This window comes from Aythya fuligula, chromosome 1 (genome assembly GCF_009819795.1).
Source record: "Aythya fuligula isolate bAytFul2 chromosome 1, bAytFul2.pri, whole genome shotgun sequence".
Lineage (NCBI taxonomy): Eukaryota > Metazoa > Chordata > Aves > Anseriformes > Anatidae > Aythya > Aythya fuligula.
The window spans coordinates 33,730,494-33,747,901 of NC_045559.1; the positions used below are offsets into that span (position 1 = coordinate 33,730,494).

General features: G+C 39.1%; 1 protein-coding gene across 1 annotated transcript in view; it reads right to left on the reverse strand.

The window, feature by feature from the left end:
• Positions 1-10,411: 10,411 nt before the first annotated feature.
• Positions 10,412-17,408, reverse strand: part of LRIG3 (leucine rich repeats and immunoglobulin like domains 3) — a gene marked incomplete at its 5' end in the record, with an annotated part of 43,265 nt that continues 36,268 nt past the window's right edge. Inside the window, 8 exon segments of the mRNA XM_032206923.1 lie at positions 10,412-10,913; positions 10,916-11,116; positions 14,030-14,305; positions 14,389-14,532; positions 15,573-15,731; positions 15,944-16,340; positions 16,342-16,397; positions 17,008-17,289. Of these exon segments, the coding sequence (XP_032062814.1) occupies positions 10,873-10,913; positions 10,916-11,116; positions 14,030-14,305; positions 14,389-14,532; positions 15,573-15,731; positions 15,944-16,340; positions 16,342-16,397; positions 17,008-17,289 (1,556 nt within the window).

A 17,408-nucleotide genomic window follows, 5' to 3' on the forward strand; every position in this document is an offset into this window, starting at 1 on the left:
GGTGGTTTAATTAAACATAAAGGATACACTTAAAGATTAACTTTTGTTGTTCTACTAAAGGTGCTTCAATATTTAACTCAATTTTCAAAATAAAGGTAATTGTTCATAACTGCCATTGTTGATTTATAGTGTTCCTTGGTTGGATGGGTTTAGAAGAAGGAGATGCAGAAATGGGTACTAAATTCATTAAGGAAAATAAAGTCACATTCAAAGGTAAATACAGAAGGGCCTTCTTTGTCCCTCTTAGCTCTTTTTTGCCTTCTTTGGAGAAGGGATACACTTACCTGCTGATTCCAGATGTTATTGGAGGCTGGAGGCCTGTCTTTTCATTTCATCTAAAATGAAGTGGGAAGAACCCCAGCCCTAACTACTACCTGTATGAGTTAAAACCTCCATCAAAGTCGTCAGGCTGCACAGTGTGGGTTCTTCACAGTGCACGTGAGGAAATACAGCTCTTTCAGGGCTGGGTGGTGAAGACGCACAACATACAACTCTGTTATACAAGACAATGAAAGTATTCTTCATAACAACCTATGGCAGAACAGTTTGATTTCAATTCATTCAACAGAGTTTAAAATGCGTAGAGTAGTCCCTCTTCTTTGTGACAGTAAGACAAAAGTCCAGATTTCCGGTCTCCTTCCCACCACCCCAACCTCCAGCCTACAGGGACAGCTGCAGGGAGGAGCCAGCCAGATTCCTCTTGCTGTTTTGCTTGGATTTACTTGGGATTTTTTGGTAGCTGATCATCCTCATTCCTCCCAGCCCATGAACAATTATACTGCCCAGTTTTTATATTCCTCCCACACACACTCCTCCCTGGATATTTTCTTTCTCTTTTCATATACATGTATTTCCTCGTGACAGTTATTGAGTCTTCCCACCATTACCTCCTGACAAAAATGAGCCATCACACAGGACCACTCCCATATTTTAGCCTTTGCCATCTCTGTGCAAGCTGGAGGTCTGCTCAAGGAAGAACCTTGCCAAGTGGGAGCTAGCCTGGTGTGGCTTCTTGGCACTGACAATGTACAACAACAGTAAAAAGCAGCTACTGCTTAAGGGGAAAATCTACTCTTTTGGGTCACCTTTTGGACCAGTTCTTTTTCAGTTGTGTGGGACATACAATTAGGTATGCTATTTTGAAAAATGCAGGGTAATTATAATTTTTGTGCATAGACTGATTTTGAAGCATGCTGAGAATAAAATCATGATTATTCCCATAAATCAAACATTTTGCTGGCTGAGAGGACTTTAGGTTTAAGTATGCTCTGTTTGGGAAATGCTGGTATAAATACTAATAACTGTACAAGAGTAGATAACAGAAAAAAAAATAGAAACCTTACTGTTCAGTTTTCCAATTAAGTTAGTTGATTTATTCTGAAAACTTTAAAGTTTAATAATTCTTGTCAGTTCACAATCCTATTACACATTAGTAGGTAGATTATATCTGAAATAAATTTAAGTAGTGAAAATACAGCATTCATACATCACCGTATCTAAGAAATCGCATTTCCAACCAGTTGAAGACAGAAAGCACATGAAGATATTGAAAAGGTTAAATGCTCTTGTTTAACTTTAGTAATACCACCTAATTTTAAAATCTACAACTTTTGGAAAAAAAAAAAAAAAAAAAAAAAAGAAAAGAAAAGAAAAAAAAATTCTTTTAACGCCATGCATGCAGATCTATGTTAGTCACAATATCTGTGTACTGCAGATATTGTGTACTGTAACATGGTGTTTTGTTCTAAATCATGTTTCTCTAGTGATGATTGAAATAATAGCTAAGAAAGAGGTTCTTAGGCTGGGCTTATTATTTGATTGCTAAGCAATAATACTTTCTTGCAGTGATTGTAAGAGAGGAAATATTCACAAAATCAATGTTCTTAGAGCACAGCAGAAACAGCTCATTGATTCTAAGATATCTCAATGTTTCACCCTCAGCTATTGTGTAACAACTCTGGAGTAGTCCTGCACTTGTGAATTCAAATGGAACAGCCAGAAACTACTTATTTTGGTCTGACTCCTTGACAGGCTCAGCACATGTTCAGTGAAGGCCAGCTCCTGCAGGGAAGGCAGAAAAAAAGGCATGCTCAGGGAGCCTGGACAGGGCCACCTCCTCAGCACAGGCCACTCAAGCAGATGAGCCATATTCCTAAATACAACCATACCTTGAAGTGGCCTAAAAAGGTGTGGGATTAAAAATGATTAACTTGGACAAGGAGGAAACTGCCAAACATCTTGCTTCTGGGACTTGATCCCACAAGGAAATAGGAAAGAAAAAGATGTTTGGATAAGGCATATCCCAACCCTTGTAGGGCACTGCGGACCATCGGGATAGAGCTCCAGCTCACTGCTGGTTGCTCTTGAAGATAATCAGGGGTGCCTTCGCTCAGCCCTTGGAGAAGCAGCTGCTCTCAGTGGGTTACTGGAAAGGCTTTATTGTCGCTACTTGAATCAATGCCATGAAGCCTGGCATGGCTCACCAGGGCTGGCTCCTACCATGGCTGCAGCAGCCTGCTTGCTTCAATTTGCACTTAATTCTCACTGAAACTTAGTTAGCAAGATTATTTTGATTTTAATGAAGGCATTTCTTTTCTAATTTGGTTCAAGTAGCTGAATTAAATCATGGATGCGGTGAAACACCCAGGGAACCCTTTAGAAAGAATGAGTACGTGAGAACCTCTGCTGCCCACCCTCCCCACATGCACGTGTGTACACACACACACACGTTATTTATGACTTTGTTTCCACCTGCGCTGACATAGCTGGGAATTTACAACGACATTGAAAATGTTACAAGCAGTAACCTCATGAATTCCACATTTTACTGAGCTGCATTATTATGGAACATTTGTCACCCAGCCAAATGCTATGTCAGCCCCATAATTGATTTACAGCAACATCTGTAAGAACATTTGAAGAAGAGGAGGCAACTAATGTGCACACTTGAATTTTGTCTTTCAGTGAAACTAATGATGGTAGGAGATTCACAAACAGAAAACACTAGAAATAAACAACGTTTAAAAATGTATATGCTAGACACTACAAGAAATAAAAAAAAAAATGCTTTACTTTTCAGACAGAAGAATAACCACAGCCATTCTAGGCATGTTTTAACTTAGCTATATAAAACACCTGGCCCTAAAAATGTGCAGACCTTTTTTTTTTTCCTGAGGAAAATTTGAAGCTTAAACAGGAAGCCCACATAGGCTCAAAACTCCTTTGTGAAAGACCTCATTAAAAGAAAATATAAAAAAATAAAATAAAAAATCCACCAAATTTATATAATAGTTACTTTGTAATTGCTATGAACCATATGAACAAATCTCTGCTTTTCCATTTAAGAATGTTTTGTGAGGAGGAAAGAGGTCCAACACTACTGGAGAGATGGAAAGGTTGGGTTGGAGGGAGGAGTGCCTTTCCCAGATCACTCTTCCCAGCCTCTGTGCCTAAAATAATTTTTCTGTTTGCTTATCAAACATATCTTCTGCGAGACAGTAAAGAAAACAGGGAAGACAGCTGATGATATTTAGAAAAGCTGGGTATGATTTCCATCGTCCTGCAACACAGTAATACTTAAGAAAAATAAAGTTGATCAAATGTCATAGACTTCAGAAAGTTTGCTCAGAATCCTTGTAGGAGTGAGACCTGTGTGATACAGCCTCTTGTTTGCACTTCACTTTAATGGGAGTGCTGATGTGGGCAGTGCTCATGCAGCTCTTGAATGCTGCTAAATGCTGCTGGTGGTGTGCTGTAGCAAGACAAGCAGGGGTGGTGATGTGTTCAGAGAGGCCACTTGGTGCTGGGAGTAAAACCATGCTGGGTTACACAGGAAGATCAGGGACTACCTTTCTGTAATTCTCCAGACATATGGAGACTGAAAAAAAACCTAATCACACAGAAAAATATTAAGCCCGACCCTATGGCCATAGAAACTTGTTGAGTCAGAACTGGAAGAAATCAGGACAAGAAACAGGACAAGAAACATGCTCTGTCAGCAAAGAGAATCAATCCGCAGGGACCTGCAGAAGTCAGATCAAATGGATTTGGAAAGAGGGATGTGTGGTGGGAAGAAGACAAGTGACAGCTCCGCCCACAGGAGCACTGCACCTGCGCTGTGCTGTGCTGATAACCTGCAGGGCTCTGTGTTCTGTATTCTGGTTCTGCACAGAAAGGTGAGAGCTTCTTGGGAATTTGAAAATAAAAATGAAAATTATTTTGCAATAGCAAGTAATTTCAAAGTAAAAAGTCAAAGCATTTCCATTTTCCAAGACATTTTTCTTGCTCTGATTTAAGCAATTTAGCAAAAAGAATTCTGTGGCTCAGTGCCACAGAGTTTCTCTTTTCAATTTCATCCCTTTTTTTAAAAAAAAAAAATAAAACTTACTTTTTTGAGTGAAAATGCTATTACTTATAAAACTGCTAGGGTGTGCTGGTAGGTGAAAGAAGCAGAGTTGTTACAAGCTACAGAGCAGTAAACAAACACATTTTTAAAATGTTGCACTTCAGAACCTTCGTTCACATTAAAGCATAATTTTATTCATTAAGTTAATACAGCTTTCTGATTAGTCATATTTTCCATCATTGCCATCATTTTACTACTCTACCTACTGTGTGGTCACAGTTATGTGAAATTTAATTCATCCTAAGTACTATTTTACACATAGGCTTTGTCCTTGTGCCAAAATCCGCGAGCAGATTAACTTTTCCCTGCTTACAGCAAATACCTGCGAAGCCGCTGCAAGTGCCCCTGACACTTTCCATTCTTCAGCTTACACAGAGGGCTGTGTGAGCTAATTATGATGAGGGCCATGTTTCCCCTTTCCTGAGGGAAGGTTAATAGCAGAAAGAAGTTTACGCTAATAAAGAATACGATCAGTGCGTGGCAGAAGCCAGGCTCTGGGCAGTTGGCTGCCATAGCACTGATGCTCTCTAAACGCTGCTGGCATACAAACCCACAGCAGGTAGCAGTACAAGTACAGCTTGTTTTAAGCCAGCAGAGGAACTAGCTTCAGTTATAAGAGCTGGCTTGTTTATATGTCTTCTACCACTTACCCAAGCAGTAGCTTCTTCATAGCTGCACTAGTGACCCCCAGCTGTACACTGCTACTGAACAAAAGCCTCCTTGGGAGATGCGTTACCATTATTATGCAATACCAGTGGACTAAGTTCTTTTTTGTGCTAGCTCTCTGGTTTTCAGCTTTGTCAGTCAATAGTCCACAATATCTTTCTGCTTGTAGTCAGGTAAGCCATGAGCAGAGTGAGGGAACTCTTGATACAAAATAAAAGAATAAGTTTTCCTGGTTATTTGTGAGAGTGTGAAATCAAAATGAGATTGAAAAGCAGTATCAAAAACTCCTAACCAGTCTCGAAAAAGTGTGCATCTCTCTTCATACGCAATTCTCCCTACCATCTGGAGGGCCCTTTGTCACCAGCAATTCTGCCATACGTGGACTGAGCATCAGAAGATTTTCTCACCAAGTATCTCCATCTCAAACGTATTCTGTGTCCTGCAGAAAATGATATAGTTGCCCTGTTCAATAGCTGACAGGGCAGCTCTAACTTCTCCTTTGTTACAAGGGAGTAAATGGTAAAATCTGCATAAATTATCCCCTTGGAATCAAAGGATTATTCAAAACCACTTCATGATACAACAGGAACATCAGTCTTCCTCTCCTACATTCACTTGAGGGTATCTGTAGATCTGACTTACAGCACCGTGGCATGCTAACACATTGGCAGCAGGGCAGAATTAGATACTACTGTCACATGTGAGCACTTCTACAAAAAAAGAGCATGAAACCCCACCACTGTTGATGAATGGAAGATGGAACCCTTAATTCTCCATGTTATAGTAATGCAAACTGGAAGACAGAGGCATAAACTAAAGCTCAACATCAATGCCCATTCCTCCATTACAGTCTTTTTCAGTAGTTTCTAAAATAAGCAGACTGGACACCAGGATTAGAGCCAAAGGTAATTTCTTTAACTATATAGGAACTTATGCTTTTGCATGCTTTGGCTTCAAATGAAGTCAAAGCCTCACTGTTTGAGGAGACGTTCAGTTGGACTCAATGATCTTTCTAGGTCCCTTCCAAATGAAACCATTCTTTCTATTCTATATTGCTCCAAATGGCTGTACAATCAACACCTGAATTTTGATTATCTAGCAGTGGACCCAGAACATAAATCACAGCTTCTACATTCATATCAACAAAGGAAGAGCTGACAATATTTAAGGTGTATTATACATTGCTATGGCAAACAAGGGGCTCTTCAGACCATGCTGCATACAAGTCTTTTAAAGTAAGGGCATCAGAGCCTACATGATCTCAAAGCTTGATTTATATTCAGGTGATCCGATTACCTCGGTCAAGCAAGTAAAATCCTAATTTCCAGTGTGAAAATTTCACATTTGAAATTTGCAGGGCTTAAAGTTATTAATCATCCATTTCAGAGCATGTTTTATACAGGTTTTCAGACTGCAAACTCCTGCATTGCATTTGTTGGTAAAGAGTCCACAGTCAACAATCAAGCAAGCACTTTGAAGTGACTGTACCAATGTCTCAAGAAAACTGAAGTACTGTAACTGAAGTCCAGAACCTAGAATAATTTGTGCTTCTGTTCTCTGTTGTGGGAAATAAAATCCTGGAGTCGAGTCACAATGCCTAAATTTGTTTTACAAGCAGTGAACTTAAATTACTACTGATTTTACTTTCAGGTCCTGTCATCCCATGACATTCTTTAGTCACATTGACCATCAGTCAGTGGACCCCACGGAGCACATGACTCTGGGAAACTATGCATTGCACCAGCAATATTTAGTCTTGAACACACACACACACACAGAGGGAATAACAAATGGATCGTATTTCTTTTGGACCAGAAAAGGGGAACGTAGATGCAGTAAAACATAATTCTCCAGATGACACGCCCTTTGGTACATAGCTGCCTTTAGCATTTTAGAGCATGGAGAATGAGTGGAACTAAATACACAAGAAGTAGGGTAAAGAACAAGGAAATGCATGCATTATATTATAAATATTTTATATTCTGTCTCTTCAGTTATGCATTTACTGCATATTCAGACAAAAAGCTTTCTAAAGCTGTGACCTAGCCTGCCTCCCCATGCTTCCTCTCATCTCCTCAGCACTGCTGACTTCTTGCCTTGAACTACACTGTGCTCTGCAAACCGAATACATTTGTTCTAGCTTGCAACCTCAGTGACAGGGCAAGACAAGAAAATGGAAACAGAGTAGTGTGGGTTATCAAAGAGGGTCCCTAAAGGACATGGGAGCAGTACCGAACTGCAGAATAAAAGGCAGCCTGGGAAATTGGAGACACCCTATATCTTTCAGTAAGATAGGATAGGGCCATATCCTGTGGCAGTGGAACAACTGAGTCCTAATCCTAAGGCACAACCACCCGCATAAGCACTTTTTGCCACACATAACTGCACAAAGACACTATATGGCTTTAGTTCCCAGGTGTAATGCTTCCACAAAATATAATAAAGGAAGGTATCTGGTAAGCGCCTCTTCTAAGTAGAACCGTATGTACAGGAAGTGCACCTCATAATACACAGATTTCCTCTCTTTACTAAAGTGAGGCTCTCCCCACCACTTTTCAGATAAAGAAATGTCATACAGCTACTAAACAAAAATATTAAATTAGTTCAGACACATTCTCTGCGGTGAGAGTCTGCATAGCTTCCGAACCGAAGACTGGATGCTACAATTTTGAACATATAAAACCTTAAGAAAACTCTACAGTAATTCAGGAACACAATGCTGTGGCTTAGATTTTTTTTTTTATTTTTTTTTTCTGTAGTCAAGTCTAAATGGATCGTGACAGTGCCACAATGAAAATTAGTTAGGCCCAAACTTTCTGCTGAACAATATGGCTGCTTTTCTAATTGTGGCCTCATTAGACTAGTTTAGTTAGGAAATGCTTGCTCCAGAGAGATTTCAGTAAACAGATCAGTCCAGTTCTCTCTTTAAAGTGTTTATTCAGAGCTTGCAGAAATCTATACCTCATCAATTGTTTGTATGAGTTTGTTGGGTAGAACATTTTGTGTAATATATTAAGAGCATACTGCCCCTAAAGAGCATTTTACAAGTATTAATGTGAGCCTATAACAAAATTTCAGTTGCTGCTGCTGAAAAAGCTGCAAAATGTCTATCCTGCCATTCAGCAACACTTGTTTCTCATTCTAAGGCTCTTCTAAGATTCAGTGTAAGCTTTATTCATTGTTGGCTGCAATTTATTTTCCCATCACATCAGCTTATGATTTAGTTTTCAGCTGTGTAAACATCAATCTACCAGCTCCCTAACCTCTGGATCTTCAGAGGAAAGAGAATGAAGGTAACACTTGCAAGTTTTTAAAAACATGTTTGGTTATATCAACAGTTTTTAAAAGAACTAGTAAGTCATCACAGCTATCTTGCAGTTTACAATTACCACCGTATTTAAGCACAATAAACATGAAAACTCAAACTAGCAAAAGGACTTATGAACATTCATTTCTGAGTATTTAAGGCATCAAAAAAAATTGCAGTCATTTGTATTTTTAGGTTGCTAAAAGCAACCTGCTGATGGGAAGGGTCTAAAATTCAGGCATTGACCCTGAACCTCTACTTGGGTACAGGGATCCACGTCCCTGGAAGATTAGGATCTTTATACTCTTGGACAGAAAGTCCAAAAATAAAGTATTTAAGGGTGAAAATGAAAGGGATAAATAAGTGACGCTGCCTCCGTTCCCAACCTTACCCCAGTTACAGAAAACAAACTTAAAGCTTGTTTTTCATGACGGACCTTTAACATGGAGTCATAAGTATAAACATTAATTCTGGAATGAAAGATGTACTTACTTTTAAAAACTTTTTTCTTTTTTAGATATGTCAAAAAGCAAAGCAATCACACACCCCTCCAGCTTTCCTCCCCTTAAAAAAAGCTGGGATCAGTGGTGGGAAGAAATGATCTCGAGTTCCTGACTAAATCAAATTTAAGATTTCTTGCCTTATTGACTTATAGCTTTGTGCTTAACTCAGGAAAAATTAATCTCTTTCAAAATGCACTTAATTATAATCAAATACCCATATCAATGTCTGTCACCACATCAGCACATCTGGCAGCAATGAAGACAAATTAACAATAAGAGTCAGAAAATCTGGCAATATGATAAACTAAGGCACGCAAAATCCATTCTCTTCACTTAGACCACCAGTGACTAAGGATGGATTAACTTCCTGTCTCTAATACTGGCGCCTAAATTAAAGGAAAATTGCATCGCAATCTGGGTACCAGGTTTCTGGCTGCAAAAAAACAAAAAGCCCTTAGCTCAGCTACATAGGCAGTGAAACCTTTGCTCTAGCTTTAGCCATGTCTGTGATGGCCTCCTCTAACAGCTGCTTTTAATTTAGTTTAAAAGAAGTGATTTGGCAACCATGTAAGTTTGCACCTTCAAAGTAGACAGATTTAAAAAGCCAGTGTCCTGTAATGTTAACCATTTGGAGTCTCACTGTTTAAATGCAGTGATGACAACAGGATTCACAGCCTTTTTAAATAGTAGACATCTGTAAATAGAAATCTAAAATAGAGTGTTTTCACTTAGTTTTAATTACCATTTTAGAGTAAGAGAACCTCTTTCTCTGACTTTGTATAGTTAAAAGGCATTGGGTTCATTACTGGCAAATTTAATCCAGCAAACAATTTACAATTGCTCAACTTGACTGAGCAATTGAATGAAGCACAGATCTCATCTATAACCAGAAAAGGGCTGCTTGAAAAAGGAACAGAAGCGTGAGTTAAACCAAAGAAAACATTATCTTGTACTTCGATTACCTTTCATGTTGGGCATGCAAGTGGTTGCAGAAGCAAAAAATAGGAAGAAAGGGTATGGGAAAGTAAAGACTCAGACATGCACTGCATATTTGGCAAACATTTAACAGTACACCACTTAGAAAGAGTGATGGTACCAGCAGACTTCCAGCACCTTTTTTTTTTTTTTTTTAGTTTCTAAGTACTTGATATGGATTCGTGCATATCCTCCACCAGATGCATGCACACTAGTTGCAGGCACAGACAGTGATACAGTCTTGTGTGCATGAAAACTGAGAATGTGTGCATACATAGTTGATTGTGGGAATGCAGAAAGTGGAAGATTTGCATATTTATTTTGGCACAAATAGATTGAAGCTATCTTACCAACCACCAGGAGTTGTGGCAGGACCACACCCCTCTTAGAAGATGAACACATTTAACACAGTAAATCCAGAAACACAAGTTTCAGGCAAATCAAGGTGAAAACATGCAACAGAAGACACCTACAGATGCAATACTCCTTTTCTCTATCTATAAACAGAATTCACACTTCTCATTCTTCATACAGTAATGTGGGTCAGAGACCACATGGCAGCATAGTTTATTAAAAGTAATGTGCAAATAAGATGCATGATACCTGCAAACAGCATGGAGTTTCCATTTATAAAAAAGGTGTAAGTAACAGTACAAAATTAGAATGCTCACTACTCATTTCAATAAAATGAAGTCTGACATAGAAATACATATGCTGTATTATTTACACCATTAATTTACAAGATATTATTTGCATAAAACAAAGCTATAAAATAATTAGAAATATAGTATTTTTATAAGGAATGCTTTCCCTGTATAAAAAACTCAGAGCATTTTGGCAATTTTGTTTTATTTGAATAAAAATGCATTTATTTGTTCTGAGTTCATAGCATCATGTGGTTTCTTTCTTCCCTTCTTCCTTTCCTTATTCCCTTTTTAAATAAAATTCCACACTGAGGTAGTAGTATGTCAAAGTATTTCTTTGGTTCCAGATATCAATGGCAGGTCTGAAAGAAGCTATGTATCCAAATCACAGGATTGAAAAGTAGAAGTCCTGAGTTTTCAAATGACTGTTTGTAAGTATAAATGCTATCTTCTCCTCTAGAAACTGTCCTTTCCTTTCCATCTTCATCTGCCTCTGAATCAAAGTCCAACGAAGCATGAGGATTAGTATGGGAGGTTTTTGGTTGGCAACATGCTGGCTGTCTATGACTTGAAAGAGAGTCCAGCTGAGGCCTCCATAAAGGCTTTCCAAATGTTCCTGAAAGATAGCAAATGTGTAAGTACAGAAACATTGATGCAGACAGATTGTGTTTCACTGAGGGCTTCACATTAGAATGAAAGCCAAGGACTGACACAAGCAAAAGTTTACAAAGGTGAGATTTTATGTAACTATTATTCTTCCTGTTAAAAGAAAACCTAAGTGTGATCACAGCTATATGGCAAGATTCTACCACCTGAGACTTTATAAAACATTTCCAACGTAAATGACTTGACAGCCACACACGACGTAACTTCATTACCTTTGTTTTCATGACTACTCCCATGCCTGTTTTCTTTGGGAAGGACAGAGACCAAACTATAAACAAATCACAAGATTGTTCTAATGCAGAACTGTTCTAAGTCAGAACAGTCACTCTGTCCTGTTCTTCAGTGAACCAATGACACATGAAATCTGCAATGCAGTTCAGCACAAATTAAAAGAATAATTAGAATATGGTTATACAACACCCACCATCATGCAATCTGAATGCTAAAACAGTCTTTCTTCTGGCTAACATTTCCTATTAGTAATAAAGGTCCTGTCAGCCAAACTATGCTTTCATTCACACCTGTTCATTTCTCTGCCTGCAACTGGCTAGAAACAGATATAAACCAAAGGAGAATGTCGCATTTCAGTTGAATGTCTATTTATAAATATCTGTATTCACTAGCCAGAAAATAATCAGTGTTTCCCCTCGCTCTTCACTATTAGTAAGGTGCTAGTGTTAACACCTCCACAAGAAGGCTTTCTCTGATGCCCTAACACAGCTGACACAAAGCGTAGTATCTGTGATACCTAAAACACTTTCTGAGGAGAATGTGTCACAGGCTCATTTTTGAAGCCATACTTCTAGTTTCACCTATTTGCTACAAGTAAAAGTTTCAACTGAAATTTTAATTTGAGATGTTACTAAAAATGGATTTGGATGAGATCCATATTTGTATCAGTGATTTGCAAAGCAATTTTGCTCCTAACACAACATAAAGGCTGTGCCTCAGCACCAAAGCTACAAATGAACTGTCCTTTAAAAAAAAAAAATCCAAGCTGTGAACTTTCTGCCTCACACACCAGCACTGCTGTTAATGCCTTTCTTCATTGTGATTGTAGGGGTAAAAAGGGGGCTGGATTTGAAGACAATGATGCTGAAGAAGCAACTCCAAAACTAAAGGCAAGAAAAGTATCAAGACCTCTTTCACACCCATCTCCAAGATCTAACCACAGGATCTTTTGAGTGAAGAGGTCTAATGATAATGAATATCCAAGACAGTGATAATGCAGCTTGGGTTGGTAGTATCTCAGAAAATTGACAAGTAACTCTGTATAGGTTTTTAGGGCAGAAAGGGTGGTATGAACCCTCAAGGCTGTATCCTCACACAGCAGAGCCACTTTCTTTCTGCAGGACATGTGTGGTAAAGCCCTATCTGCAGAGTCCTACCACCGCAATAGTGGCAGGCAGCCAGAGGCTGTGTGCAGTCCCAGGCCTCTGCCAGATGTTGTGGCATCTGCAATGTTTTATGTTCTGAACATCTGGCTTTTGAAGGGGTGAAGCTTTAGAACTTCTACCTCCCTCCCTACCCCTGGAGAACAAAGAGCCCAGTGATACACATTCCCACAGGTTCCCTCGCCTCAGCAGGCAGATCCAGGCCCTGAACAAGTCTGCTGATACACGAGCCAGGAAAGAGTCGACAGTATCTGAGTGCACTTGGCACTCAGATATCACAGGCATGAAAGCAGTACGTGTGTTTATATGCATTTTAAATCAACCAACCAAACCAACCCAAAAAATTAGTGAGCTTCAAAATTAAAGCAACCTTTTTCCCCTTCAGGAACTCTTCTGTCATTCACACCAAGAAAAAGAAGAGACTGGAGGGGTGGACAGAGCATTTTTCTATAGTGCCTTACATTGAAGAGTAAATAGTTGTGGCTGACAGCATTACAATATATCCTCACACACTAGAGTCAGTCTCCTCACCTGCCCCAGCCCTCCTGTGCACCTTTTGCCTGGTAGGCAAAACTTCTGTTATGCCTGAAGTTTGAGAAGATGTACTTAAGAACCCTAGCATTTATGGAAATCTGCCAGCACGTTAAGATAAAAACCCACACCGCTGAAGAGATGTGTAAATGTGAGCTATTAAGACATTCTGGTAATCTAAGATCTGCTCATTATGCAGTTTTACTGCAATCACTTTTCTGTTCCTGAGCTTTCAAAACGTTCACTTTGCTGTACCTAACACTCCTTAGAAGAGGCTCACAGTTACAACCAGGGGTGAATCACCTCACTGGGCTACCACGTCTGTGGTACAAGTCCATGTATCTGAGGACTTCTTTGAAGAAGGTCAATTCTGCTTCTGAATAAACCCAAGCCACCCTCTCTGTAACACAGGAGAGGGCCCAATATCCTGCCTAAACTCCCAGTTCGATACAGAGGGCACACCCAATTCGGAAGCATCCAACTGTACTGGTGCACTGCTGTGGAGATACAGCTTAATCATACAGTTCTGTATCTCATCATGTTGGGCATGCCTTAAAAATAGACACTGCCATATTGTGAATTACTTGCGAAGGAAGGGGAGAGGACACAAGAACACATGCAAAATGTCAAGTACAACTCTCCAACTGCCTTTCCTCAGCTACTTCCCATCTCTCCTCTCTTCCTTTCAATAGTACTTGTATTCCACATGCTGTATTATCTTACTGAATTTGCTGACACCTGCTGAAAGAAACCCATACAACACTGAACAAAATTATTTTTTTCACAACACTAGCTGTATGAGCAAAGCACTATCGAAGAGTACTTATTGTAGGAGGGGGAAACAAAAACTGAGAAATCAGATTTGCGTAGTGTTGCAAATAGGGAATGGCAGATGATAAGAACACCAACAGCTTGAGTAAAAACAGTGAGAAACATACCCATGAAAGTGCTGTTACTGATAATAGATGACGGTTCCAAACTTCTGTTTAAATCAAATTTGTCTGAGTTAAGACTTCCGCTTTTTAGTCCAGTTCCTTCATTTTGAGTATAAATGGAGGTAATCAATTTGCCACTTGCAGCCTGCATTCCAACAATGCCAACACATTGGTCAAAAGGATCTTCCAGTGGAGGCGAGTATTGGTAACAGTCCTTTTTCTTTAAATATCCAGACTCATATGGGTCCAGGTTTACTGTTCTTTGGTCAGGACTGCAACCTAAAGAAGATGACAATTTTTTTTTTATAAAGATTTATCATTGCGTAAAATTGAATTAGAATTATATTTTTTTTCCAACTTACTTGTGCTGCAGGCTTCAAAGGCCTCAGAACCATATGTGTTTCCTTTTAAATACAAAGTCCCTGAAGTCCCCAGATAGTGGCATAGGAATGGATCTGCAACACCCTCCATGTCTGTTTCACTGCCATTATCTAGGTGGCAAATACCTTAAAAATATAATTGACATGTCAGCGTATGGTCTTTTATTAAGCTTCAATTTATGCTTTTTAGGTAAATTCTGCTAAAAACCTAAGCTTTTCAATTAAATTTCACAGTATATTTAGAGCTTGCTTAAGTTTAACCTAACCTTTTGATGAAAAGGCTAATTCTAGAAAGCACTCAATTAATTAGCTTGACTGAGAACGTGTCACACTTTGCTTCATTATATTATCAGTAACCAAGGACTTGCTTCCTCTAAAACACTGGAAGCCAGGCTCATTTTCTGTTTGCATAGCAGAGCACACTGCTCCTTTTGGAGCAGAGAGAGGTAATGATAAATTTATGGGTGGAAAAGTCAGAGGGAGTCACTGGCTGCTCCAACAGCTCTTCTGCCTTTCAGCTCAGCAGCCTGAAAGCTATGGACTTGCTCCATGGTCCTTGCTCTGCAACGAGGCAGCTCCTCTCATTACCTCACAACTGCTCCATTGACATCAGCTGACGGCATCTCTATTCTTACTCCTTCCCAGTAAGATGCATTTTCCTCCCAAACTGACGTATGTTTTAGATTCTTAGTGGCCAAATACATAAAAAATACTGCATCTTTAAATCTACACTCACCTTAAACTGCTTGTTAACATTGACCCTAACAACTTTTCTAACAGGAAACTTTACCAATTATATTATACTAAAGTTACGCCGGTATTAGCACCCATCTCTACATTGCATTACAGCATCCTTTTCAAGCTGCAACAGAGGAAGACCACACAATCCTTTTGAACACTCTTGTTTCAGAAATGTGAACATCAGTTTAAAGTTACCCTTGAGACTAGAGGAAAAAGATTTAAGCAAAACCATAGTGTCATCTGGATGGACAGAACCAAGTTTCTGTTATTAGCTTGTTGATGCAAGCACATGCAATAAGTCTTATACCCTCTCTTCAACTTCGGTGAAGATGTTTCACTAGTGCTATTTCAATAAGTTAGCAGACAATAGCCAAACTGTAGCTACTCAAGTGAGCTGGAAAATCTGCTTAACATTTCATACTTACCATTACTGTCCCTCTGCTGTAAGAAATACCCTCCCATGGAAGACGTTAGAAACTGATGATGACTGCCATTTTCAGATGAACCATATCCATCCTGCCTTTCAGCCAGCGTGCCCTGGGATGACAGGTAACTTGGAATGTCAGCAGGCAAATTTGTTTCATCTGTGGTGAAGCAAAACATGCACAAAAGCCATCAGCATACTTCAGGGTTTGTAGAGCATTTTAAATTTGTCAGCACAGTGCTGAAAGTAACAAGCAATTCACTCTTCTGAATGACTAAAAGCACATAAATGTTCCTACAACAAAGTCATTGGAAAGTAACCACAAACATATTTTTTTTTCTTCCTTCCAAGACTAACCTTCAGTTTACACACCTGTATTTGTGATGCTGCAATCTTCATTTCTCCTTCTGGTGTGGTAGATGATGACCACCCAAACCAAGGACGTGCCCACCACGCAGCAAACCACAGCTATGATCACAATGCCAACTGTGGCCCATCCATCATCATCAAGTGATGGAGCAATGTTTTGAGGAGAATCACAGGTGGGAGTAGGAATTACATTAAGACGAATGTTGCCTCGTTCTGTTCCAAGTGTATTAGACATTTCACAAGTGTACTTCCCAGCATCTTCTACATCTGTATCTACAATAATTAGTAACTGATTGCTTGCAGCAAAGAAATGTCTTTCTGTTACCACGAGAGGGCTGTCATCCTTAGTCCAGTTCAGTCGGGGTGGAGGGCTACCACCAGCAATGCACTGCAAGACTGCAGGTTTCACCTTTTGTTACAGTTCGATCCAGCAAAGGCCGCAAAAATGATGGTGTTTCTGAAAAGAAAGAATAGGCTTTATGTGACCTTGAAAGAATGGGAATATGCCCCTTTCCTTCACAGCTCAAGAGGAAAGCTAAATTAAATGCATCAGTAAGGGCTAATGAAGCTTACTGTCGTTCTGAGAGAAAACACTTTCAAGGAATTTGAACTAAGAGCCTGCAGTCTGCATGTTAGTTGATCAGATTAGATGCTTGTTTTCCTTACAAAGATAAAATCACACACACTTAGGAGTGTAAAGAAATAGGTTAAAGATGGTAACAAAACATCAGGAAATTAAAAGTAAAAAAAAAAATCTCTAAAGAAAGACATCAGCCCATTTTTCTTTTTCTACATATTATAAGTTGTTTCATTCTGTATCTGAGAAATGAAGCATAAACTATCCTTTATTACTGTGCATTATAATAGTGATTGTGTGCTGGAATACATATTTCTAATCTATAATTATGTGTCAATACATAATATTTCAGAAGATTATAATTACTATTCTATTCTTACTATGACTAAAAATAATGTTATTTTTAGTCAGCATACGATTTTAAAACTGCTCAGCAATAGTTCTGATCTTCGAGAAGACTTATGTCTTTAAGGATTGCCAATTTTTTTACCTAGTACTGTTAACGTTGCATTAGCTGAAATGCTTCCAGCAGTGTTCTGAGCTGTACAGCTATAAACGCCTGTGTCCTCTATTTTCACGTCAACAATAAAGAATACGTCATCTTCAGGCATGACATGCATACGCCTCTTGCGTGCTGCAGGAAAATCTGTTCCACCGTCTTTCTGCCAAGCAATCTGGGGGACAGGATGTCCAACTGCAGCACATTCCAAACGTGCCATTGCCCCAGCACGAATGGTTAAGTCCATGGGAATCTTCGTAAATGAAGGCAGCACTAAAGGAAATTAGTGATACCAAAATGAATAATAAATCATATATGAAAGACATATTTATTTTTAGCACAGCGTATTCATTATTTTAACACCCTTCTTAGGCCTAAAAAAGCAGTAAACC